At 36.5% G+C, this 18,818-nt stretch overlaps 1 protein-coding gene across 2 annotated transcripts in view; it reads right to left on the bottom strand.

Moving 5' to 3' along the window:
- Positions 1–18,818, bottom strand: part of cad (carbamoyl-phosphate synthetase 2, aspartate transcarbamylase, and dihydroorotase) — a 40,898-nt gene that overhangs the window by 12,570 nt on the left and 9,510 nt on the right. The window contains exons 9-29 of one of the 2 annotated variants that reach the window (XM_059356208.1): positions 18,137–18,279; positions 17,481–17,612; positions 16,418–16,651; positions 15,515–15,736; positions 13,347–13,535; positions 12,586–12,710; positions 11,615–11,748; positions 11,379–11,491; positions 10,137–10,310; positions 9,965–10,050; positions 8,345–8,591; positions 7,628–7,726; positions 6,863–7,087; positions 5,890–6,072; positions 5,587–5,805; positions 4,575–4,742; positions 4,310–4,492; positions 3,093–3,197; positions 2,400–2,645; positions 2,213–2,294; positions 960–1,126 (exon numbers count right to left, since the gene is read on the bottom strand). In XM_059356208.1, coding sequence (XP_059212191.1) covers positions 960–1,126; positions 2,213–2,294; positions 2,400–2,645; positions 3,093–3,197; positions 4,310–4,492; positions 4,575–4,742; positions 5,587–5,805; positions 5,890–6,072; positions 6,863–7,087; positions 7,628–7,726; positions 8,345–8,591; positions 9,965–10,050; positions 10,137–10,310; positions 11,379–11,491; positions 11,615–11,748; positions 12,586–12,710; positions 13,347–13,535; positions 15,515–15,736; positions 16,418–16,651; positions 17,481–17,612; positions 18,137–18,279 — 3,476 coding nt within the window. The remainder of the gene's footprint in view (positions 1–959; positions 1,127–2,212; positions 2,295–2,399; positions 2,646–3,092; positions 3,198–4,309; positions 4,493–4,574; positions 4,743–5,586; positions 5,806–5,889; positions 6,073–6,862; positions 7,088–7,627; positions 7,727–8,344; positions 8,592–9,964; positions 10,051–10,136; positions 10,311–11,378; positions 11,492–11,614; positions 11,749–12,585; positions 12,711–13,346; positions 13,536–15,514; positions 15,737–16,417; positions 16,652–17,480; positions 17,613–18,136; positions 18,280–18,818) is intronic. The other variant, XM_059356209.1, reaches the window with a different exon arrangement.

Below are 18,818 nucleotides of genomic sequence, written 5' to 3'. Positions count from 1 at the left end.
AGGATTTATTACCTTCAATTAACTTTAGGTTTATTGTATTTGCATTGTATTTGTTAGAATAACATAAAATGACAAAGATAACATATAGTGTAAAGTGCAGGGAGAGGCAGAAAACCAGATGGGATTATTTATTTCAAGCCTCCACCTAAAATTTGATAGTTATTAGAAAGTAATAAACTGATAATAGAAAAAACATATATACACTACCGGTCAAAAGTTTTAGAACACCCCAATTTTTCCATTTTTTATTGAAATTCAAGCAGTTCAAGTCAAATGAACAGCTTGAAAGGGTACAAAGGTAAGTGGTGAACGGCCAGAGGTAAATAAAAAAAGGTAAGCTTAACCAAAACTGAAAAATAATGTACATTTCAGAATATATATATTCATATTTATATACAAGAAGGCCTTTTTTCAGGTAACATGAAGTGGGTTAACAACTTAACTCTATGGAGTCTTGGGCTATTTTGTCCATATTTTAATTATTTTCATGTCTTTGTAAGTCATTTTGTGTCTTTTGGTGTCTTTTTTTGTCATTTTGTCTTTTTTTGGTCATTTTGTGTCTTTTTTTAGTCCTTTAGTTCAACATAAAATGTGATTTTGAATCTTTTTTTTATTTTCATAACACTATCATGCTCAATACAGAATTTTAAATGTGCATGAGTAGACTGAGACATTAAACTGCATCATTTTCAATTACATTCTGGAAAAGTTGGTGTGTTCTAAAACTTTTGACCAGTAGTGTAACATCAACAAGTTATAATGACAATAACAAAAACAATTAAAAACAAAAATGAACATGATATACAAGTGTATTTGTGTGTGAATTAGAATTTTAAAACAGCAGTTAAATGAGCTTTTAGACATCTTTTGAAACATTTTATTCAGTTCACTTTGATTAAATAGTTGGAAGATAAAACAGGGGAGAGGATCTCTGAGTCTGAAATAAAATGCTGCTGTACCTTCTGAACCAGAGCCAGCGTGGCGGCGTCGGTGATGGCGGGGGAGGTGTTGGGCATGGCACACACCATGGTGACGCCTCCTGCTAGAGCTGCTGCTGTCCCGGAGGAGAAGTCCTCCTTATGGGTGGCTCCGGGCTCCCGCAGGTGGACGTGCACATCGATCAGACCTGACAACCAATCACAGCGGAAACAAAACCATTTGATTTTAGCCTTTCTGATATTTTTTAACAACCAGTAAAATTAAAAGCACACACATTTCTATTAATATACATTTATATATACATATTTTTATAAATTATTATTATTATTTGTTAATTAACTTTTTTGAAGTCCAACAACCCATCAGTGGGTTTGAAATGCATGTTTTCATTTTTTTTTTAAAGCCAAAATTAGCACAAGGAGAACTTCAACTTGTGTTTTTTACATTTATACTTTAAGGCATAACAGTGCAATACTCCACAAAATATTATTAGAATAAGTTATATATTGCAGTGAAAAACATGGCCACAGTAATTAAAATGTGACAGGAGCAAAAAACAAACAAACAAAAAAAAGGCCCTGAAATTTCTTGTGGTTCGGAAGGTTAAAATATTTGTTTAACACAATAGTTTTAATACAAGCCCACAGTTATTTATTAATATGGTTTAAAAACAATATTTAGCCTGACCGTGACAGCAAAGTACAGCTTCAAAAAATGTTTTAAAAGACTTCTTTTAGTAGTTTTCTGGAAGACTAAAAAAAAATTTAAAATGTCTGTTCTGCATTTTGCAGCTGCAGACAAATAACCAGAACTAATCAAAGCACCAGAAGTCCAAAAAGAAGTCAACCAAAAATAAACAAAGAGAATATTTTGAAGTTAAAAAGCATAAGTTTTATGAAATGAACAAAAGAAAATGCAAAAAACAGAACCACAAACAGATACAAAACTGCCATTAAAAGGTGCAGAATGACCAAACAGAGACACACAACAACCACAAAGATGCACCGCGACTAAAAAGTGCAAAAGACTGCAAAGAGACACAAAAGCATCACAAAAAGACGCAGAACGACTCATCATACAAAGCTACTAAAAATTGGCAAAAAAAACATAATAAAAAGGGACACAAAAAGACACAAAATGACTCAAAACAAAAAGCGACTAAAAAGTTGCACAAAACCACAACAAAACATAAAATGACTCAATGAAAATGCAAACTGAGTAAAAAACTAAATCTCCTTTATGTTGGTGTTTAAAAAGAAGAAGACTGACTGACCGGGCAGACGGACCAGCGTCTGAGACGTCATGCTGTCGATGTGAGTCTTCACCGGAGGAGTGGGACCGACCTGACGCAGAGCCTGAACACACAAACACAAACACAAACACTTCATGTTATTAAAGCTGCATGCAGCAGAAAGCTTCTGCAGTACTGAGAATGTAAATAACATGAACCGATATGTGACCTGCACGAAGAGCTTGGTGCACTTGATGTCGATGATGAGGGGGACGGAGTAGTCGATGGCCATGCGTCTGGTCCGGTAGCCTTTAGTGACGAAGGAGGAGAGGCGGCGCCCCCCGCTGTTCCTCATGGAGAGGTTGATGACCAGGTCGAAGTGGTTCTCCTCCAGGTAGTGCATGATGCTGCGCTGCTTCTCTTTAGTGGGACAGTCGCTGTCCTCCTCCTCGAAGGGCCAGTCCACCGCCGTCACCTGGGACAAGAGATTTTTTAAACTTTAAGATAATTTCTCCTTTAAATTCTTACTTTTTTTTTTTTTTAAAAAAAGGGTTGCATTTAATTGCTCATTTTATGGATGTTGTGTTTATTTACATGCTTGTTAAAGGATGGTTTCATTTTCCACCTCTGATATGATGCAGGTTGTTAGACTTCTTATCTGACTTAAAGTCTTTGTGCTTGATCACATCTACAGAGTGTGATCACAGGTATGAACCAACATAACTTGACTGCAGCTCCCTTAAATACCACTGTTATTTATAAGTTACATATAAGACAGTTATTTAATTCACAAAAGCTTCCAAAAACCTAGGGCACAAAGCTGTGAGGGATCCTGAGTCAGTTTAGTGCCAATGTGAATTATTACACATTTGTCAATCCTATAAATCTTACCAGCGATGAAGTAAATGACTAAATAAGTTACCTTGACTCCGTGCTCTGTGTAGAAGTCTGCAGTCCCCAGACTGGCGTACAGGTCGTAACCCAGAGACTCCAGAGCCTGAACGGTGGGCAGCAGCTCACTCTTATTCTGAAAACACATCATATAAATAGTTGTATTACCTTAAATGAAAGGATTTTAATGGAAGATTTAAAAAATTTTTTACATAAAAGGCATAAATAAATTTAAAAAGGAACATAGACTTTTAAAAAGTAACCTGATTAAATGCATAAATAAACAGAATTAAAACATTAATTTGGAGAAAACTATTTTATAGTGTGTTATTAAGAGGCTGAACAGCCAACCTCAGGGAGTGTTTCCTTTTATTTTTAATTAATATGCCATTAAATGTTCAAAGAAATAATATTAATTAATTAATTAATATTATAAACTATGATAAATTTATATTTCTGTTTTAATTTGCTCCTTTATTTGGTTTTACTTCCAGAGTTTTCCCTTTAATTGTGAAATAAATAAATAAATATATATATATATATATATATATATATCTCGTCTCTTCGCTTTCTTATGTCAAATAACCACAATAAATTCAGAGATAAATCATCACTTTTTGCTTTCTATTCTAACAGCCTATTTATTTTTGTAGCCCTAAATGTAAATAAATAGTTATGTATAGAGCCACATCTCGGTGAAGATATGCTCCATATTTCATTATTTTCTATTAAAATAATGGTATTAATAAGCATTATTTACAGTGCAGATGAACAGATTAACTGAGACTTTAGTATAAAGCATCATACATGTTTTACTGTCAATTCTCCATTTACCAGATGTTTGGTTTAATGCCATTTTTATATATAATGTTGGGTGTTATGCCAACATTGTAACAACTAACATGGATTCAAATACACAATAAGAGCTTAAATGAATTCAGTTATTTAGTTGTCTGGTTCATTTAAGACACATTCTTCATTGTTCTAGTTTGAAGTTGAAGCTTTGAAGTATTTTTATCCAGCACACACTAGAACGGAACAGATTTGTTGTGGAGAAAAAAAAAAGCTACATTTTATTTCCACATGGCTGTGCAGCCTGAAGCTCCACCTCCATCTGTTAATGTAATGTTAGAGTACAGATGTGCTGTAATGTTCCACTGTTTCTCCTCTCCACATCTGTCCTGTAACAATGTCCTCCTTTGATGAATAAATCTGTATTTGAAGAGAGTTTAATGTGGATGTGAGCACCTTGTAGCTGCCGATGGACAGCAGGATGTTCTTCTTGGGGATCTTGAAGCCGGTGGACAGCATGGCTTTCAGGTACGCCTCGTACCGGTTCTCCCCGAAGCACGCCACCTCTCCCGTGCTGGTCATCTCCACGCCGAGCACCACGTCGGCTCCGGCCAGCCGCGAGAACGAGAACTGTGGAACCTGGAGGAGGAGGGACAGACGGTTAGGAGGAAATACCTGACACAAAGGCTGCTACACAGTCCTAAAAGGTGACTTTTATTACCTTGACTCCTACGATCCCTTTCCCTCTCATCAGGCCCACTGGGTCCACCTCCTCCCCCACGATGGCCTGCGTTGCCAAGGCAACCAGGTCGACGCCCAGAGTCTTTGACACGAAGGGGAAGGAGCGGGACACTCGCACGTTGCACTCGATCACCTTCAGTTGGTCATCCTGCAAGAAAAAGCATTGAAACGTTGTTTATAGTGAAAATAAAATCACTTTTCAGTTGTTTTTGACTATTTCTTGTTTGTATAGGGCAGGGGTCGGCAACCTTTACTAACAGAAGAGCCATTAAAGAGAAAAAATGTTATATTGAGCATTACAATGAAGATAAAACAGCTGAATCTAGAGTCTAAATTAGCCTACCAGCATTACTAGCAGGTCATAATGAGCATTTATTAATATGATTTTGTCAGAATGCAGCGAGGACTCAGGTGCAAATGAAGCTGGACACCGAAGAAATATCTCAGGAGATTTAGAGTCCAAAGCTAGGGAGGGAAACTCAAAACCAGACTTGCAAAATTTAGAGTTTAAAGCTTCGGGCTGCAGACTTTTAGACAGTATGATGCACATTTTAGTTGTCTAAAATATTAATATTTTTAAGGCTGTTTATTAGTTACACATTTTTACAATTGAAGAAAACTTATTGATTTGGGCCTACACCAATGATAAAATAAAAGTAGAATGTTAAGAAATAATTATTAAATCATAAATCATTATAGCTTGTTTTGCTGCTGCAGGCTAAAGCACTCTCTCTTAAAAAAAAAAAAAAAAAAAAAAAAAAAGATAAATTATCCCTGTCATCATTCACCACATCAGACACAAAAATACAGAAAAATAGGCTCCAGGTTGAAAAATTCCAAAATTCCACAGGTTTTAGCTTTTTCACTATCTAGCAAGAGCAACTGAAATCCATTACCGAGCAACAATGTAAAAAAGGTTTAATTCACTGTCTTGAAACCCATTTCTGTGTCTGATCCATATAAACCGTCAGAACCAGCAGAGCGACCGTTACCTTGGCGATGAGCTGCAGGTTGAAGGGTCCGGTGACCTGCAGCTCCAGGCCGATGGCGTGGACGATCATCTTGATCCTGTCGATGGTCTTCTGGTTGAGATCCTGAGGCGGAGTCACCAGCGTGGCGTCGCCGGAGTGAACGCCGGCGTTCTCCACGTGCTCCGACACGGCGATGGCGATCACGACGCCGTCACAGGCCACAGCGTCCACGTCAATCTCCTGGAGAATTAGAAAACGTTACAGATCATGATAAATTCTCACAGATAATCTTAAAACTCAACTATGGTTAGTCTGTTTCCTGACCTTTGCCTCCTGGATGAACTTGGAGATGACGACAGGATGTTCCTTGGACACGGCCACGGCGCTGCCCAGGTACTTCTCCAGGTCGCTGTCGCCGTACGCCACGTTCATGGCCGCTCCGCTGAGCACGTAGGAGGGACGAACCAGGCAGGGATAACCAACGGTCTCACAGAACTTCATAGCAGACTGGAGGGAAAAGAAAGAATCTTTTGTGTTAAAAATACAAATTTGTCTTCCTAAATGTATCATAAAGTATACAGAGATGCACCATTTACCCTGCAATGGTTAAAATCAATTTTTCAAAATAACACAATTTTAAAAAGGTTCTGGTATAAACCAGGCGGCAACCTCCGGGTCTGAGCAGGGAGGCAAACCAGGAAGAGCCTCCAGCAGGGGGCGCAAAGTTTGGCAGCAAAAACATTTTGGTCCATTCATTTCAATGCAAAATGAAAAAACTTCTCACTTGATTTATTACCTCAGCAATGTTTTTCAGGACAACACTATAGTCTCAATCACTAGTAAAAAATCTTCAAGACAATTTGATGTCAATAGTTCTAATAATGGCCCCATTTAGAAGAAAATAGAAGATAAAGAATCGTATGATTTGGGGCGTGGCTACCTTTGATTGACAGGTCACTGACAAGACGAGCAGTCATCAGGAGAGAAGCAAAACAATGCGTATCCATGGCAACGTGTCAATAAAGTTATATTAACATTATAAAGATATAAAAAAAGGATGTTTCCGGTTTGATCTCATAACTTTGACCCTTTCACACTGTAATTTCTTGAATGTTTTGTTCATTAAATGTCTTGTTCAGTGTTTGGTTGGACTAACAGACACTCCAAGGAGTCGCTGCTCAGTTTTCTGAGGTCAGTAACAAACATTTTGTTTTTGCCAAAATGAACATCCCAGTTAATGCTGGGTGACTACGTCCTTTACTTAAACAGTCTATAGTATAAATCCAGCTGGCCGTACCTCGGTGTCAGAGAGCTCCTTCCACTGCGGCTGGCTGATCCCGATGGTGTCGAGCATTCTGGAGAACTTGAACCTGTTCTCGGCGCAGTCGATGAACTCGGGCGACGTCCCCAGGATGCGGCACTGCTGGCGGTGCAGCGACATGGCGATGTTGTTGGGCAGCTGGCCTCCCATAGACAGGATCACTCCCTCTGGGTTCTCCCTCTCATAGATATCCATCACCACCTGAGACACGCACAGGATGCTTTAAAATGGTCATAAACAACCAAATGCATCATACAACAACCCTCCTAATAGTACAACTTTTATAAGATAAGACTTTATTTAGCCTGCAGTGGGGAAATTTAGCTGTCACAGCAGCTCAAAATACAGACATAAAGATATAAGAACAGAATAATAAGAATATAAAAAATATTTTTAAAAAGACAAATAGATACCTTTCTGCTATTTGGCATTTATTATCAATATACAGGTGCATCTCAAATTAGAATATCATAGAAAAGTTTATTTATGTCAGCAATGCAATTCAAAAAAGTGAAATAACACATTATATAGATCCATTACACACAGAATGAAACATTTCATGTCTTAATTTATTTAATTTCTTCTAATTATAATGATTATGGCTTACATTTAATGAAGACCTAAAATTCAGTGTCTAAAAAAATTTGAATATTACAAAAGACCAATTTTAAAAAGTATGTTTAATATGGAAATGTTGGCCTCTGAAAAGTTACTGGAAGTACTTTTTGTGTGTTTCCTTACCTCAAAGGAGATCTCATCAAAGTAGAGGCGGTCACACATGTCGTAGTCCGTACTGACCGTCTCGGGGTTGTAGTTCACCATGATGGTCTTATAACCCATCTGCAAGAAATGGGACAACAAAAATGTTATTAAAGCAATATTTATTCATGTTAACTGGCTGTCTGTCACAAAAAGTTAACGCAATATCTTATATCCAGCAGCCAGTTAAAAAAAAATAAAGCGGCAGTGGATTTTTTTTCAATAATGAAATGCTCTCAACAGGCTAAACTCAAAAAGTCCATTTATATTTTTATGTTAAAAAAAAATCCCTATCAAAATGTATTATCTGTAAAAACAAACAAACTAAAAACTAAAAAAAACAACTAACTAAATAAATGAATATCTTCTTCGATTTAAGATAGAATTATTAACAGCAAATTTAATCATTGTTTTATTACAGTTTTACTGATGCTTTTTTTAAATGTCACCATTTAAAATCTGATTAATCGTTATATATATATATATATATTGTTTTACTAATGCTTCAGTTAATTACATTAGACCATTGACTACTTATTTCAGTGATACACTCGGCCCTTATCAGCTGATATAACTGCAGGGGAAAAAAAAAATCTAAAAAAAAAAAGACAGTACAGTATTTCTCAGAGCCAGAAACTGAACAGAAATGACTGCATTTTGCAGCGTTATGAGATGACGTTATTATTTTGTGTGACTCGCCTTCCTGAGCTCTGTGATGCAGCCGACTGCGCACCAGTCGAACTCCACGCTGCTGCCGATGCGGTACACGCCGGAGCCGATCACCATGATGTGCTGCTCGTCGAAGGCCAGGTCGTTCTCCGTGCCGTGGTAGGTCAGGTACAGGTAGTTGGTGAAGGCGGGCCACTCGGCCGCCACCGTGTCGATCTGCTTCACCACCGGGAGGATCGACCAATCACGACGCATCTTTCTCACAGCGAGCTCCGTGCTGAGGAGCAAAATAAACAGACACAATGTGTTGACTGAGGGCGGATCAGGAGAGAGAATAAGTGAAACTTCAGACCAGCAATTTCAGCATTAAAATAAGAAAGTTTGACTGGCAAGATGGTCTTAATGCTCTCAATACATAATTAAAAAAAAATTTAATTATGGTGCACACTGACATGGATTACTAAACGGGGCCATTGGGCACATGCACAGGGGGCCCAAAGGGTCAGGGGGCTCCTGGACCCACAAAGAAATCTAAAAGAGGTACAAAACTACTTAAAAGGCATGAAACAACCACACATGGACAGAAACCAGCGAGATGAAAAATGACCACAGAGAGACAGAAAATGACTCAAAATTGGTGCAAAATGACTACAAGAGACAGAAAATGACCACAAACAGATGCAAAACCGCCATAAAGAGGTGCAAAATGACTGAGAAAGTGAGTAAAAAGTGGCAAAAAAAAACCTCCATGATAAAATGACCCTAAATTAATCAAAACTGTTCCAAACAAGAAAAAGTAGAAAAGCGACTAAAAAGTGGCACAAAACCACAACAAAGAGACCCAAAAAACAGCAAAAAAAGATGCAAAATGACTACAAGAGACAGAAAATGACCACAAACGGATGCAAAACCGCCATAAAGAGGTGCAAAATGACCACAAAGAGACACACAACAACCACAAAGATGCACAGTGACTAAAAAGTGCAAAATGACTGCAAAGAGAGAAAAAAAGCATCATCAAAAGATGCAAAACAACTCAGAAAGTGAGTAAAAAGTAGCAAAAAAAAACAAAGTGACACAAAGAAACTAAATGACTGTAAACTGTTCCAAACAACAAAAAGTTGAAAAGCGACTAAAAAGTGGCACAAAACCACAACAAAGACCCAAAAAAAGAGTAAAAAAAGAAGCAAAATGACTGAGAAAAAAAAGCATCATCAAAAGATGCAAAACAACTCAGAAAGTGAGTAAAAAGTGGCAAAAAACATAATAAAGTGACACTACATGACTCAAAACTGTTCCAAACAACAACAAAGTCGAAAAGCGACTAAAAAGTGGGACAAAACCATAATAAACAGACACAAAACTACCACGAAAAGACACTAAATGACTCAAAGCCAACAAAAAGCGACTAAAAAGCGGTACAAAACCACAACAAAGACCTCAAAGCAGCACAAAAAGTGGCACAAAACCATGATAAACAGACACAAAACTACCATGAAAAGACACTTAATGACTAAAAACTGACAAAAGGCGACTAAAAAACAGACACTAAATGACTCATAACAAAAAGTGCAAAATGACTCATAAGAGACAGACCAACTGCAACAACTCTCTGAGGTCCTGACTCGTCGGGCCTGTATCTCCACTCACCTCTGGACAGCCTGAGCGATCTGCTTGTCGGAGAAGCCCAGCTGCTTGGCCTTCCTCATCACCTCTGGAGGCATGGCGCTCTCGTCCTGGACGGGAGGAGATCAGCGTGAACAACACAGACGACGACTCCGGACAAGATGACTGCTGATAGTTTTCAACGCGGCTCATTTACCAAGTGTACCTGGTTGTAGGACTCCAGCAGGTGCTCGTGGTCGGCGATGTTCTTCATCTTGTGCAGGAACCAGCGGTCGATCTTAGTGAGGTCGTAGAGCTGGTCCACGGTGTAGCCGGCCCGGAACGCTGACGCCAGCACGAAGATCCGCTTATCAGTAGGAGTCTGCAGCTCCTGGAGAGAAGAAGAGAGGCCTGGTGTTAGATCTAGGAACATTATTATTATTATTATTACAAGGTACAGGTGCATCTCAATACATTAGAATATCATAGAAAACTTTATTTATGTCAGTAATTCAATTCAAAAAGTGGAAATAACACATTATATAGATCCATTAGACACAGAATGAAACATATCATATCTTAATTTATTTAATTTATTCTAATTATAATGATTATAGCTTTAATGAAGACCTACAGTTCAGTGTCTCGAAAAAAGATATATTACAAAATAAATAAAATAATAAATATAAAATAAGACATGACTATTTATCCAGCAGTGGGAAAATGTAGTTGTCAAAGCAGCTCTAGATACAGATACATAGGTATAAGAACAGAATAAGAATAAAATATATAAAAAAAAAAAAAGACATATAGATACATTTCTGCTATTTGGCATTTATTATCAATATACAGGTGAATCTTAGTTAATTAGAATTTCATAGAAAAGTGGAAATAACACATTATAAAGATCCATTACACACGGAATGAAAAATTTCATGTCTTACTTTATTTAATTTCTTCTCATTATAATGATTATGGCTTACATTTAATAAAGACCTAAAATTCAGTGTCTCAAAAAAATGTAATATTACTAAAGAGCAATTTTAAAAAGTATGTTTAATATGGAAATGCTGCCTCTGAAAAGTATTTCCATCTATATGACTCAATACTTGGTTGGGGCTTTTTGTCTTGAACTACTGGAAATTTACTTTTCCATCATATAATTCATTGAAATGAACCTGTATCATCTATCTGACAGCATACAAAATAATAGCTCAGAAGCTCATTAGCACCACCTGCTGGCTCAGGATGCCACTGACTGACCATGGAAATGTTGGACCATTCCCCCAAAAATGTGGTCTTTTGATGGAAGTTTTAAATGGAAACTTTGGTATTTCTCAAGCCATAAAACCAATACAATTCACCCCCTAGGGCAGAAATCAATACAACTTGCTTTTATTTTGAAGGCGATTTACATATTTGCGTGCATGAAACAAACGGCTTCTTTCTAGTTTCTTACCTCGTCAGAGACCGGTTTGATGGTGTGGTCGAAGCCGACGCAGTTCTCATCCACCATCCTCAGAGCTTTCTGGAAGGCCTCCTCGAAGCTACGACCGATCGCCATCACCTCACCTGGTGGGACAACAAACCTGTCAACAACTACTTAATGCTACTGTTGTCTTTCCTGCACCAGAGTTTACAATCTTTCCAGGCAGAAATGTGTTGAAAATGATGATAAACTAAAGTTCCTCTGACCGACGCTCTTCATGGAGCTGCCGATCTTGGTGGAGACCCGGAGGAACTTGCTCAGATCCCAGCGAGGAACCTTCACCACGCAGTAATCCAGACTGGGCTCAAAGTTGGCCGTGGTGGAGTTGGTTACAGAGTTCCTACGAAGAAAAAAAAGAACATTTTCAGATTTTTAATAACTGAATTACACAATTATGAAGTTATAACAGGATTTAAATACAATGCACACAGCGGAAAAACTGGGACATAAAACATTCAGATTAAAAGAATAAACAAGTCAATAATAAGTTAATATTCTAGTCACAGTGACTCATAACACAGATAATGTGCAATGTTAATAATAATGCATGTGCAAAGTGCTACACATTTAGGCGGCACTTAAAATATGATTTGTTTATTAAAAAAATGTGATTTACGATTTTCAAATGGCTTTTGTAATATATAGTCATGGGAAAAAACATTAGAACACCCTTTTTCTTCAATTTCTTGTTCGTTTTAATGCCTGGTATAAATAAAGGAACATGGACAAATACAATAGCAACAAAAATAACTGATAATTAGTAAATTTTAGAGCTGATATCTAGACATTTTCCTTTTTTTTTTATATAATAACCAAAATCATTGTCAATAAAACCATGGATAATGTCTAGATCAACTTTTATTCCAGTTCAAAACTTGACTATATTGATAATCAGTTATTTTTTCCTCTCTTAAATGAGAATCTGTATTGGTCTTAAAAATCACAGGCTCTATGTTTTAGAAAATGAATAAAAATTGAAGCAAATAAAAAAAATAAAAAATAGTTTGGACATGCCTGAAGTAGACTTTTTCCTCTGCTCATAGCTTAATGTTGCAAATGCATGGTTTTTGAAGCCTGATATTATTGAAACAGAGCTGCTAGAGTGGTCACTGCACCTTTCTGTCTGCTCTGAAACTTGTCATTAGAATTTTTTTGTAACTTAAATGAAGAGACGTACTTGAGCTGTGGCAGTGGGATCCCCAGGCCCAGTTTAGCTGCTACATAGGCCAGAGGATAACCAGTGGCCTTACTGGCCAGAGCCGAGCTGCGGGACAGACGGGCGTTCACCTCGATGATGTAGTACTGCAGAGAAAAACACGCACACGTTAGAGAAACCATGTGGGATTGTTGTACATACGATAATCACTATATCGACTTATCGTCCGATATATAAAAATGGACATGATAGTCTTTTTCTGGACAATATTGTCGTTTATATGAGTGGCTTTTTGTGCTTTTTTTGTGTTGTGTTTAAAGTAATGATGCAGATGTTTGACAGGCAGTCAGAATTGCCGAAAAAAAACTTCCCAAGCAGCCATTCCAGCTGTTTATAGGTTTTTTATAATAATTAAATTATGTAATAAATAAGGTTTTTTTCAGGGCATTTTTTTTGTAAACAAAGACTGAAAGTCTGTTTTATTTGTTTTGGTTGTAGTTTATTTATTCATGTTTTGTTAATCTAGGATATTTAAATATTTCTTTCCCACATTTCAATTCCAATGTTTAATATTATTGGGATTTAAAAATACATTGCTGTGGAAAAGGATGAACTTATTATGCTCTAATATCGTTATAAAACTAAAACATCGATACTATCATTTAGTTTAGATATTTAGATACTTTCTGGGAAAATATATTGTCCTAACAAATGTGTTATTGTGACAGGCCTATACATATTATATTGTGTGTGTGTGTGTGTGTGTGTGTGTGTGTGTGTACCTGTTCAGACTCGGGGTTGAGGGCGTACTGGATGTTACACTCTCCCACGATGCCGAGGTGGCGGATGACTTTGATGGCGGTGTTCCTCAGCATGTTGTACTCGTGGTCGTTGAGCGTCTGGCTGGGCGCCACCACGATGGATTCTCCCGTATGGATGCCCAGAGGGTCAATATTCTCCATGTTACACACCTGGAAAATAATAAAAAAAGAAATTAATTCACAAGTATTCTGTCGTAAGATATAAAGTGTGAGGCTGGTTATGATTAGAGGCCAGAACATTTTATGTTATACAAGTAATTGTATTATTAATTTATAATTTATTTCTTGCGGGTTATTTTATTATTACACAATTAATTATTATTATTATTGCTTTGGATTCAAATGATTAGCATAATTATTGTTTTCCTTATTAATTAATTAATTTTATTTTTAATTTTTTCTGTTTTTTTAAGTGTGTTCTATGTATTTTTTTTAACTTTTTTTTAAATTTTGTATTATTTTTACATATTTTTGAAAAGAATGCTTCACCACAAAAACATTTGAAACAAAAAATATTTTGTTTTTGTTTTGTTTGAGTCAAATGATTAGAATAATTATTGTTTTCCTTATTTATTTATTTTATTTTTATTTTTTAATGCGTGTTCTCTGCATTTTTTACATTATTTTTAAAAAGAATGCTTCATCACAAAAACATTTGAAACAAAAAAATATACTTTTTTGTTTTGTTGTTTTTTTTTGCTTTCCTTATTTATTTATTTTATTTTTAATTATTTTTTTGAAAGTGTGTTCTCTGCATTTTTTAACATTAATTTCTTATTGTTTCACATATTTTAAAAAAATATATACTTTTTTGGCTCTAATCATCACGTCCCGTCTATTGTATGCACATTTTGATTTATCCTAAAAAGTAGGATAATTATCCCAGATTCACAATAAAATAACAATGCAGGTTAAATCCAAGTGGATTAAGAATATTGTATAAAACAAATAATAACAGGCCTTTGTCCTATTTCCCTCTCACACATACTAATCATGAAACCAAAGTCCAACACATGATCAGAACATGCAGCCTGGGACGATAGACTGCATGATCAGCACCACCACACCCTGCATATAGTCACATTACAGGATGTGTTGTGCAATGTTAAAACTTTTTTTTTTTTTGTCACTGAGATGCACTCCTTGACAAAATCACTGTAAAAACTCTAGAGTAATTATTTCCAAATAGAGATAATAAAGTCATCTAGTGGAATTTCCTGCATTTTTTCATGTTGAGTATATATATTGAGACACTTTTTGCAATGTCAGTTTGCTTCCAAAATCTGAAATCCCTAGAAGGAAAGTGTGTTTAATGAACCATAAAAACACTTCTTACTTTTACAGTTTAAATACAAGGAACCATAACCTGACTACGGTCTAATAGTTTATTGATCAAAGGAATGTTTTTGTCATCTGACACTGGAACTTATCAAACTTGGATAATAGCTATTATGAGCTATTATATTTGTCCAAACAAATGTACCTTTAATTGTACCAGGCATTAAAATGAAAAATAAATTAAGAAATGAAGAAAACAAGGGTAGTCTAATATTTTCCTCCATGACTGTAATATAACTGTAAGACTTTAAGCCCAGCTGTAAATTGAGTCATATATCTGATTTATCGATGACTACATTTACTGCCCTATGACTGTCGATTTACTGTAAAAAGTCACAAATTTTCCCCTTACCCTATGATAGTGTCAAGTTATATCTGTCTTGTTGGGTTTCTTATTTGTTTGTTTATTTATGTATTATTATAATGCTTATCCTTGTAAATATATTGATACAGCTGTAAAAAAAAAAAAAAAAAAGGAAATTTGAATAACTGTGAATATTGTTGTATAAATGTTTGAATTTGAAATAAAAAAAAGTCCTAATTTACTCAATTTACTGGAAAAAAAACAAAATTTTTACCCTATGATAGTGTTAAGTTATATATCTCTCGTCGGGTTTCTTATTTGATTGTTTATTTATTATTATAATTATCCTTGTGCTTATGCTTATGCTTATACTGATACAGCTGTAAAAAAGGACATTTGAAAAACTGTGAATATTGTTGTATAAATGTTTGAATTTTAAATAAAAACTAAGTTAAACTATAACTAAAAACACTCCTGATGTACTCACAGTGACACAGTTGTCGAAGGCGTCTCGGACCACCTCGTACTCGATCTCCTTCCAGCCTTTGAGGGACTTGTCCACCAGGACCTGGGAGGTGTGGGCGAAGGCCGCCGTCACCAGAGACGTCAGCTCCTCTTTGTTGTTGGCGAAGCCGGAGCCCAGACCTCCGAGAGCGAAGGCTGACCGCACCATGACGGGGTAGCCGATTCGTTCTGCTGCCGCCACGGCCTGAAGGGACACAAAGTCAGAACCGAGGTTATTATAGTAACGAAATAACGAAAACTAGAATTGAAAAAACATTTTCGTTAACTGACATACAAATAAATAATTAAAAAACGATAACCAACTGAAACTGTATTGTGAGGTTACAAAACTAACTAAAATTATAACATCGAGTTTCTCTGTATGCTGATGATCTGTTGCTTTATGTCACAAAACTAACTAAAATTATAGTGAAAATGTCCTTAGTTTTCGTCTTTATCAACTTTTTTTTCAATCATAATCCAGTGTTTCTATTTCTCCCCTGCTGAGTGTGTGTATTCCTGCTTTGAATATTGGTGCATAAAAAAAAACATACTGGCTGTAAAGAGAAACTTCTCAGCTTTCAGAAAACATTGGAAATGTTCCGATTGCGTAATCCATTCAGTTATTATGGTAATCCGAAGTGTGCTTGAGCAAACATGTCGCCGGCTCAACACTCAGTAAACTTTGGATGTTGGATAAACCGAAGGAAAAAAAGAGGAAAAAATTATTACGACTTGAATCTTGCACCACAAAAAATTAAAACTAAATTAAAACTAGCAAAAACTAATGAAAAATCCAAAACTATTATAGCCTTGGGGAGAAGATATATTTAGAGATCAGAAGTTAAAGGCGTGTTCTGTAGAATAGGAGGCGGCGTCTCCTCACCTGCTCCACAGACAGCGCCGCTTCACTGGGAGCGACGTGCTCGTTGATCTCTTCCATCTTCTCCACAAAGATCTTTCTGTCTTCGGTCATCTCGATGGAGGCCACCGGCGTCCCCAGGACTTTAACTCTGTATTTCTCCAGGACGCCCAGCTTGGTCAGCTCCACGCCGCAGTTCAGAGCCGTCTGACCGCCGAAGGTCAGCAGCACGCCGTCCGGACGCTCGTTCTTTATCACCTGAGAGGAAGGAAAGTGGGAAGACATCGTCACACTGCTAAAATAATCGCCCAAGTCATTTTTTGTCAAAATTGGGGTTTTTTTTGCCTAAATCATCTCCTTATAGCCACCTATGGTAAAATCTCCTCCATCCTCAGTTGATCAGATCATGTGATTTTACCCCTTTAAGGTAATGTCCCATGTCAAGTGTGTGACTTAAGCAGATTTATTATGCCCAAGTCAAAATAAAATGTGACTTAGGCAGTTTTTTTCTACTTGGCTTTAGAAAAGATAAGCTACACCACGAAAAACAAGCTTGACAAGTTTTGGACAATCTGGAAGGTTTTCTGTAATTTCCTTGAGAAAAATGATATTGAAGTAGATGGCTGTATTGATGAGCTGAACTCAAGATTTATTTATCTTTTCATTTTATCTTGATTTAGCATAAAGATTTAGAGCTTTACGGACATGTATATGTATAGGTGTGTGTGTGTGTGTGTATAGATATATGTATGTATTTATTTATTTACTCATTTTTCATTTATTTATTTTGTGGTTATAAATGTCCCCCCTCTTTAAAAAAAACTAAAAATCTATTGCAAGTTTTGTCTTTAAGATTTTGGGGTGTTATTTATGCTCATAATAAAGGTCCAAAATGACATAAGAACTGCAGTTTTAGGTCAAAAACAATGAAAATGTATCTACACGGGGCCTAAACTCTCTGAAAATCTCACTCTCTAATTGTTATAATTTCCAGAGCCCTACCAATCATTCAGGAAACATTCCCATGTTCCCTCTTCTCTTCTCAGCGACCACATTGAGTCAGTTAGAGTCAGAGAGTGGATCGTACCTGCGTGACGTACTGCGCCGTGATGGGCAGGAAGTAGACCTTGTCAGCGAGGCCTTTGGAGGTCTGGACGGTGGCGATGTTGGGGTTGATCAGCACCGTCTGGATGTTCTCCTCCTTCAGAGCCTTGATGGCCTGGAGAACAAAAACAGAACTTTATAATAGCAGCCTTCCACACATCAGCTTATTTGTAGCAATTTCTTGGTTCGTTTGTAGCTTTAACAGCCCAGATAAACATTTTCTTTTCTTTTTTTTTCATTTTATTAATTATTTTTTTCGAACTGAGAAAAAATAAACAACATATACTACAACAATGTAGGCTAGATGCATATATTAAACAGATGTACATAAACATATAAAAATTTACACACATACAGTATATATAACCCTATATATACATGCATCTGCCCTGTCTAAGTAATAGGACAGAAATAACAAACAGTTAACTTAATATTCACATTAACACATTTCCTTACATAATTTGTCAAAAAAAAGGGAGTAGGCTAGGCAAGTAAAAAATACTTATCTAGGCCTCTCCCCTGGTACTCAACACTTCAAATAAGAGATTTTCTCTCTCTATATATAGCCACTTAATGTAATAAGATCATCATCATCATCATCATCATGATGATGATGATGAGAAGGTGTTCCTGACAGACCTGGGAGCCGGAGTAGTCGAACTCTCCGGCCTGGCCGATGGACAGACCTCCAGAGCCCAGGATCAGCACCTTCCTGGGCCGGACCACCTCCTCAGACTTGGGGGAACCCGAGTAAGTGAGGTGGTCCAGAACACGCTGCTTCACTGAGGGAGAAATCAGACGCAAGCATTTTTATTTTGTTGTTTTTTTATTCATGGAAACACTGTATCACACTTCTTCTTAATCAGTACAGGAGAAAACAACACTGATAGTGAACTAACCAGTATTTACATTAGTGCTAAACTGGGCGTCTACTGAAAGCCCTAAGTTGATTCCAATAACATATTAAGGTTCTGGACGAGCTGCATATTTTCATAAATGCACAGTTAACAATTAAAGTAATTAAAAACAAGGAGGAGACGCAGGCTGTGGAGGGTTGGAGCGTCAAGAGAGGCTGAACTGGCAACGCTGTGCATGAACGCACTAAAGCTTCAGATTGGTCTAAATTTAGCTCAATTATAAATACAAATGAGTCAAAAACTGTTCATACTTTCAAGAGGAAACTTATTTTTAATTTTGCTTTTACTTGAACCATTTTTAAAGATTTTTCTGCTCATGCATCTTCTTCTTTTTTATTTATCTATTTATTAGTCTATTATATATATATATATATATATATATATATATATATTATCATGCTTTA

This window comes from Centropristis striata, chromosome 18 (genome assembly GCF_030273125.1).
Source record: "Centropristis striata isolate RG_2023a ecotype Rhode Island chromosome 18, C.striata_1.0, whole genome shotgun sequence".
Taxonomy (NCBI): Eukaryota; Metazoa; Chordata; class Actinopteri; order Perciformes; family Serranidae; genus Centropristis; species Centropristis striata.
The sequence above is the reverse complement of the archived record's forward strand: the minus strand, read 5'-3'. Positions and strand labels throughout refer to the sequence as shown.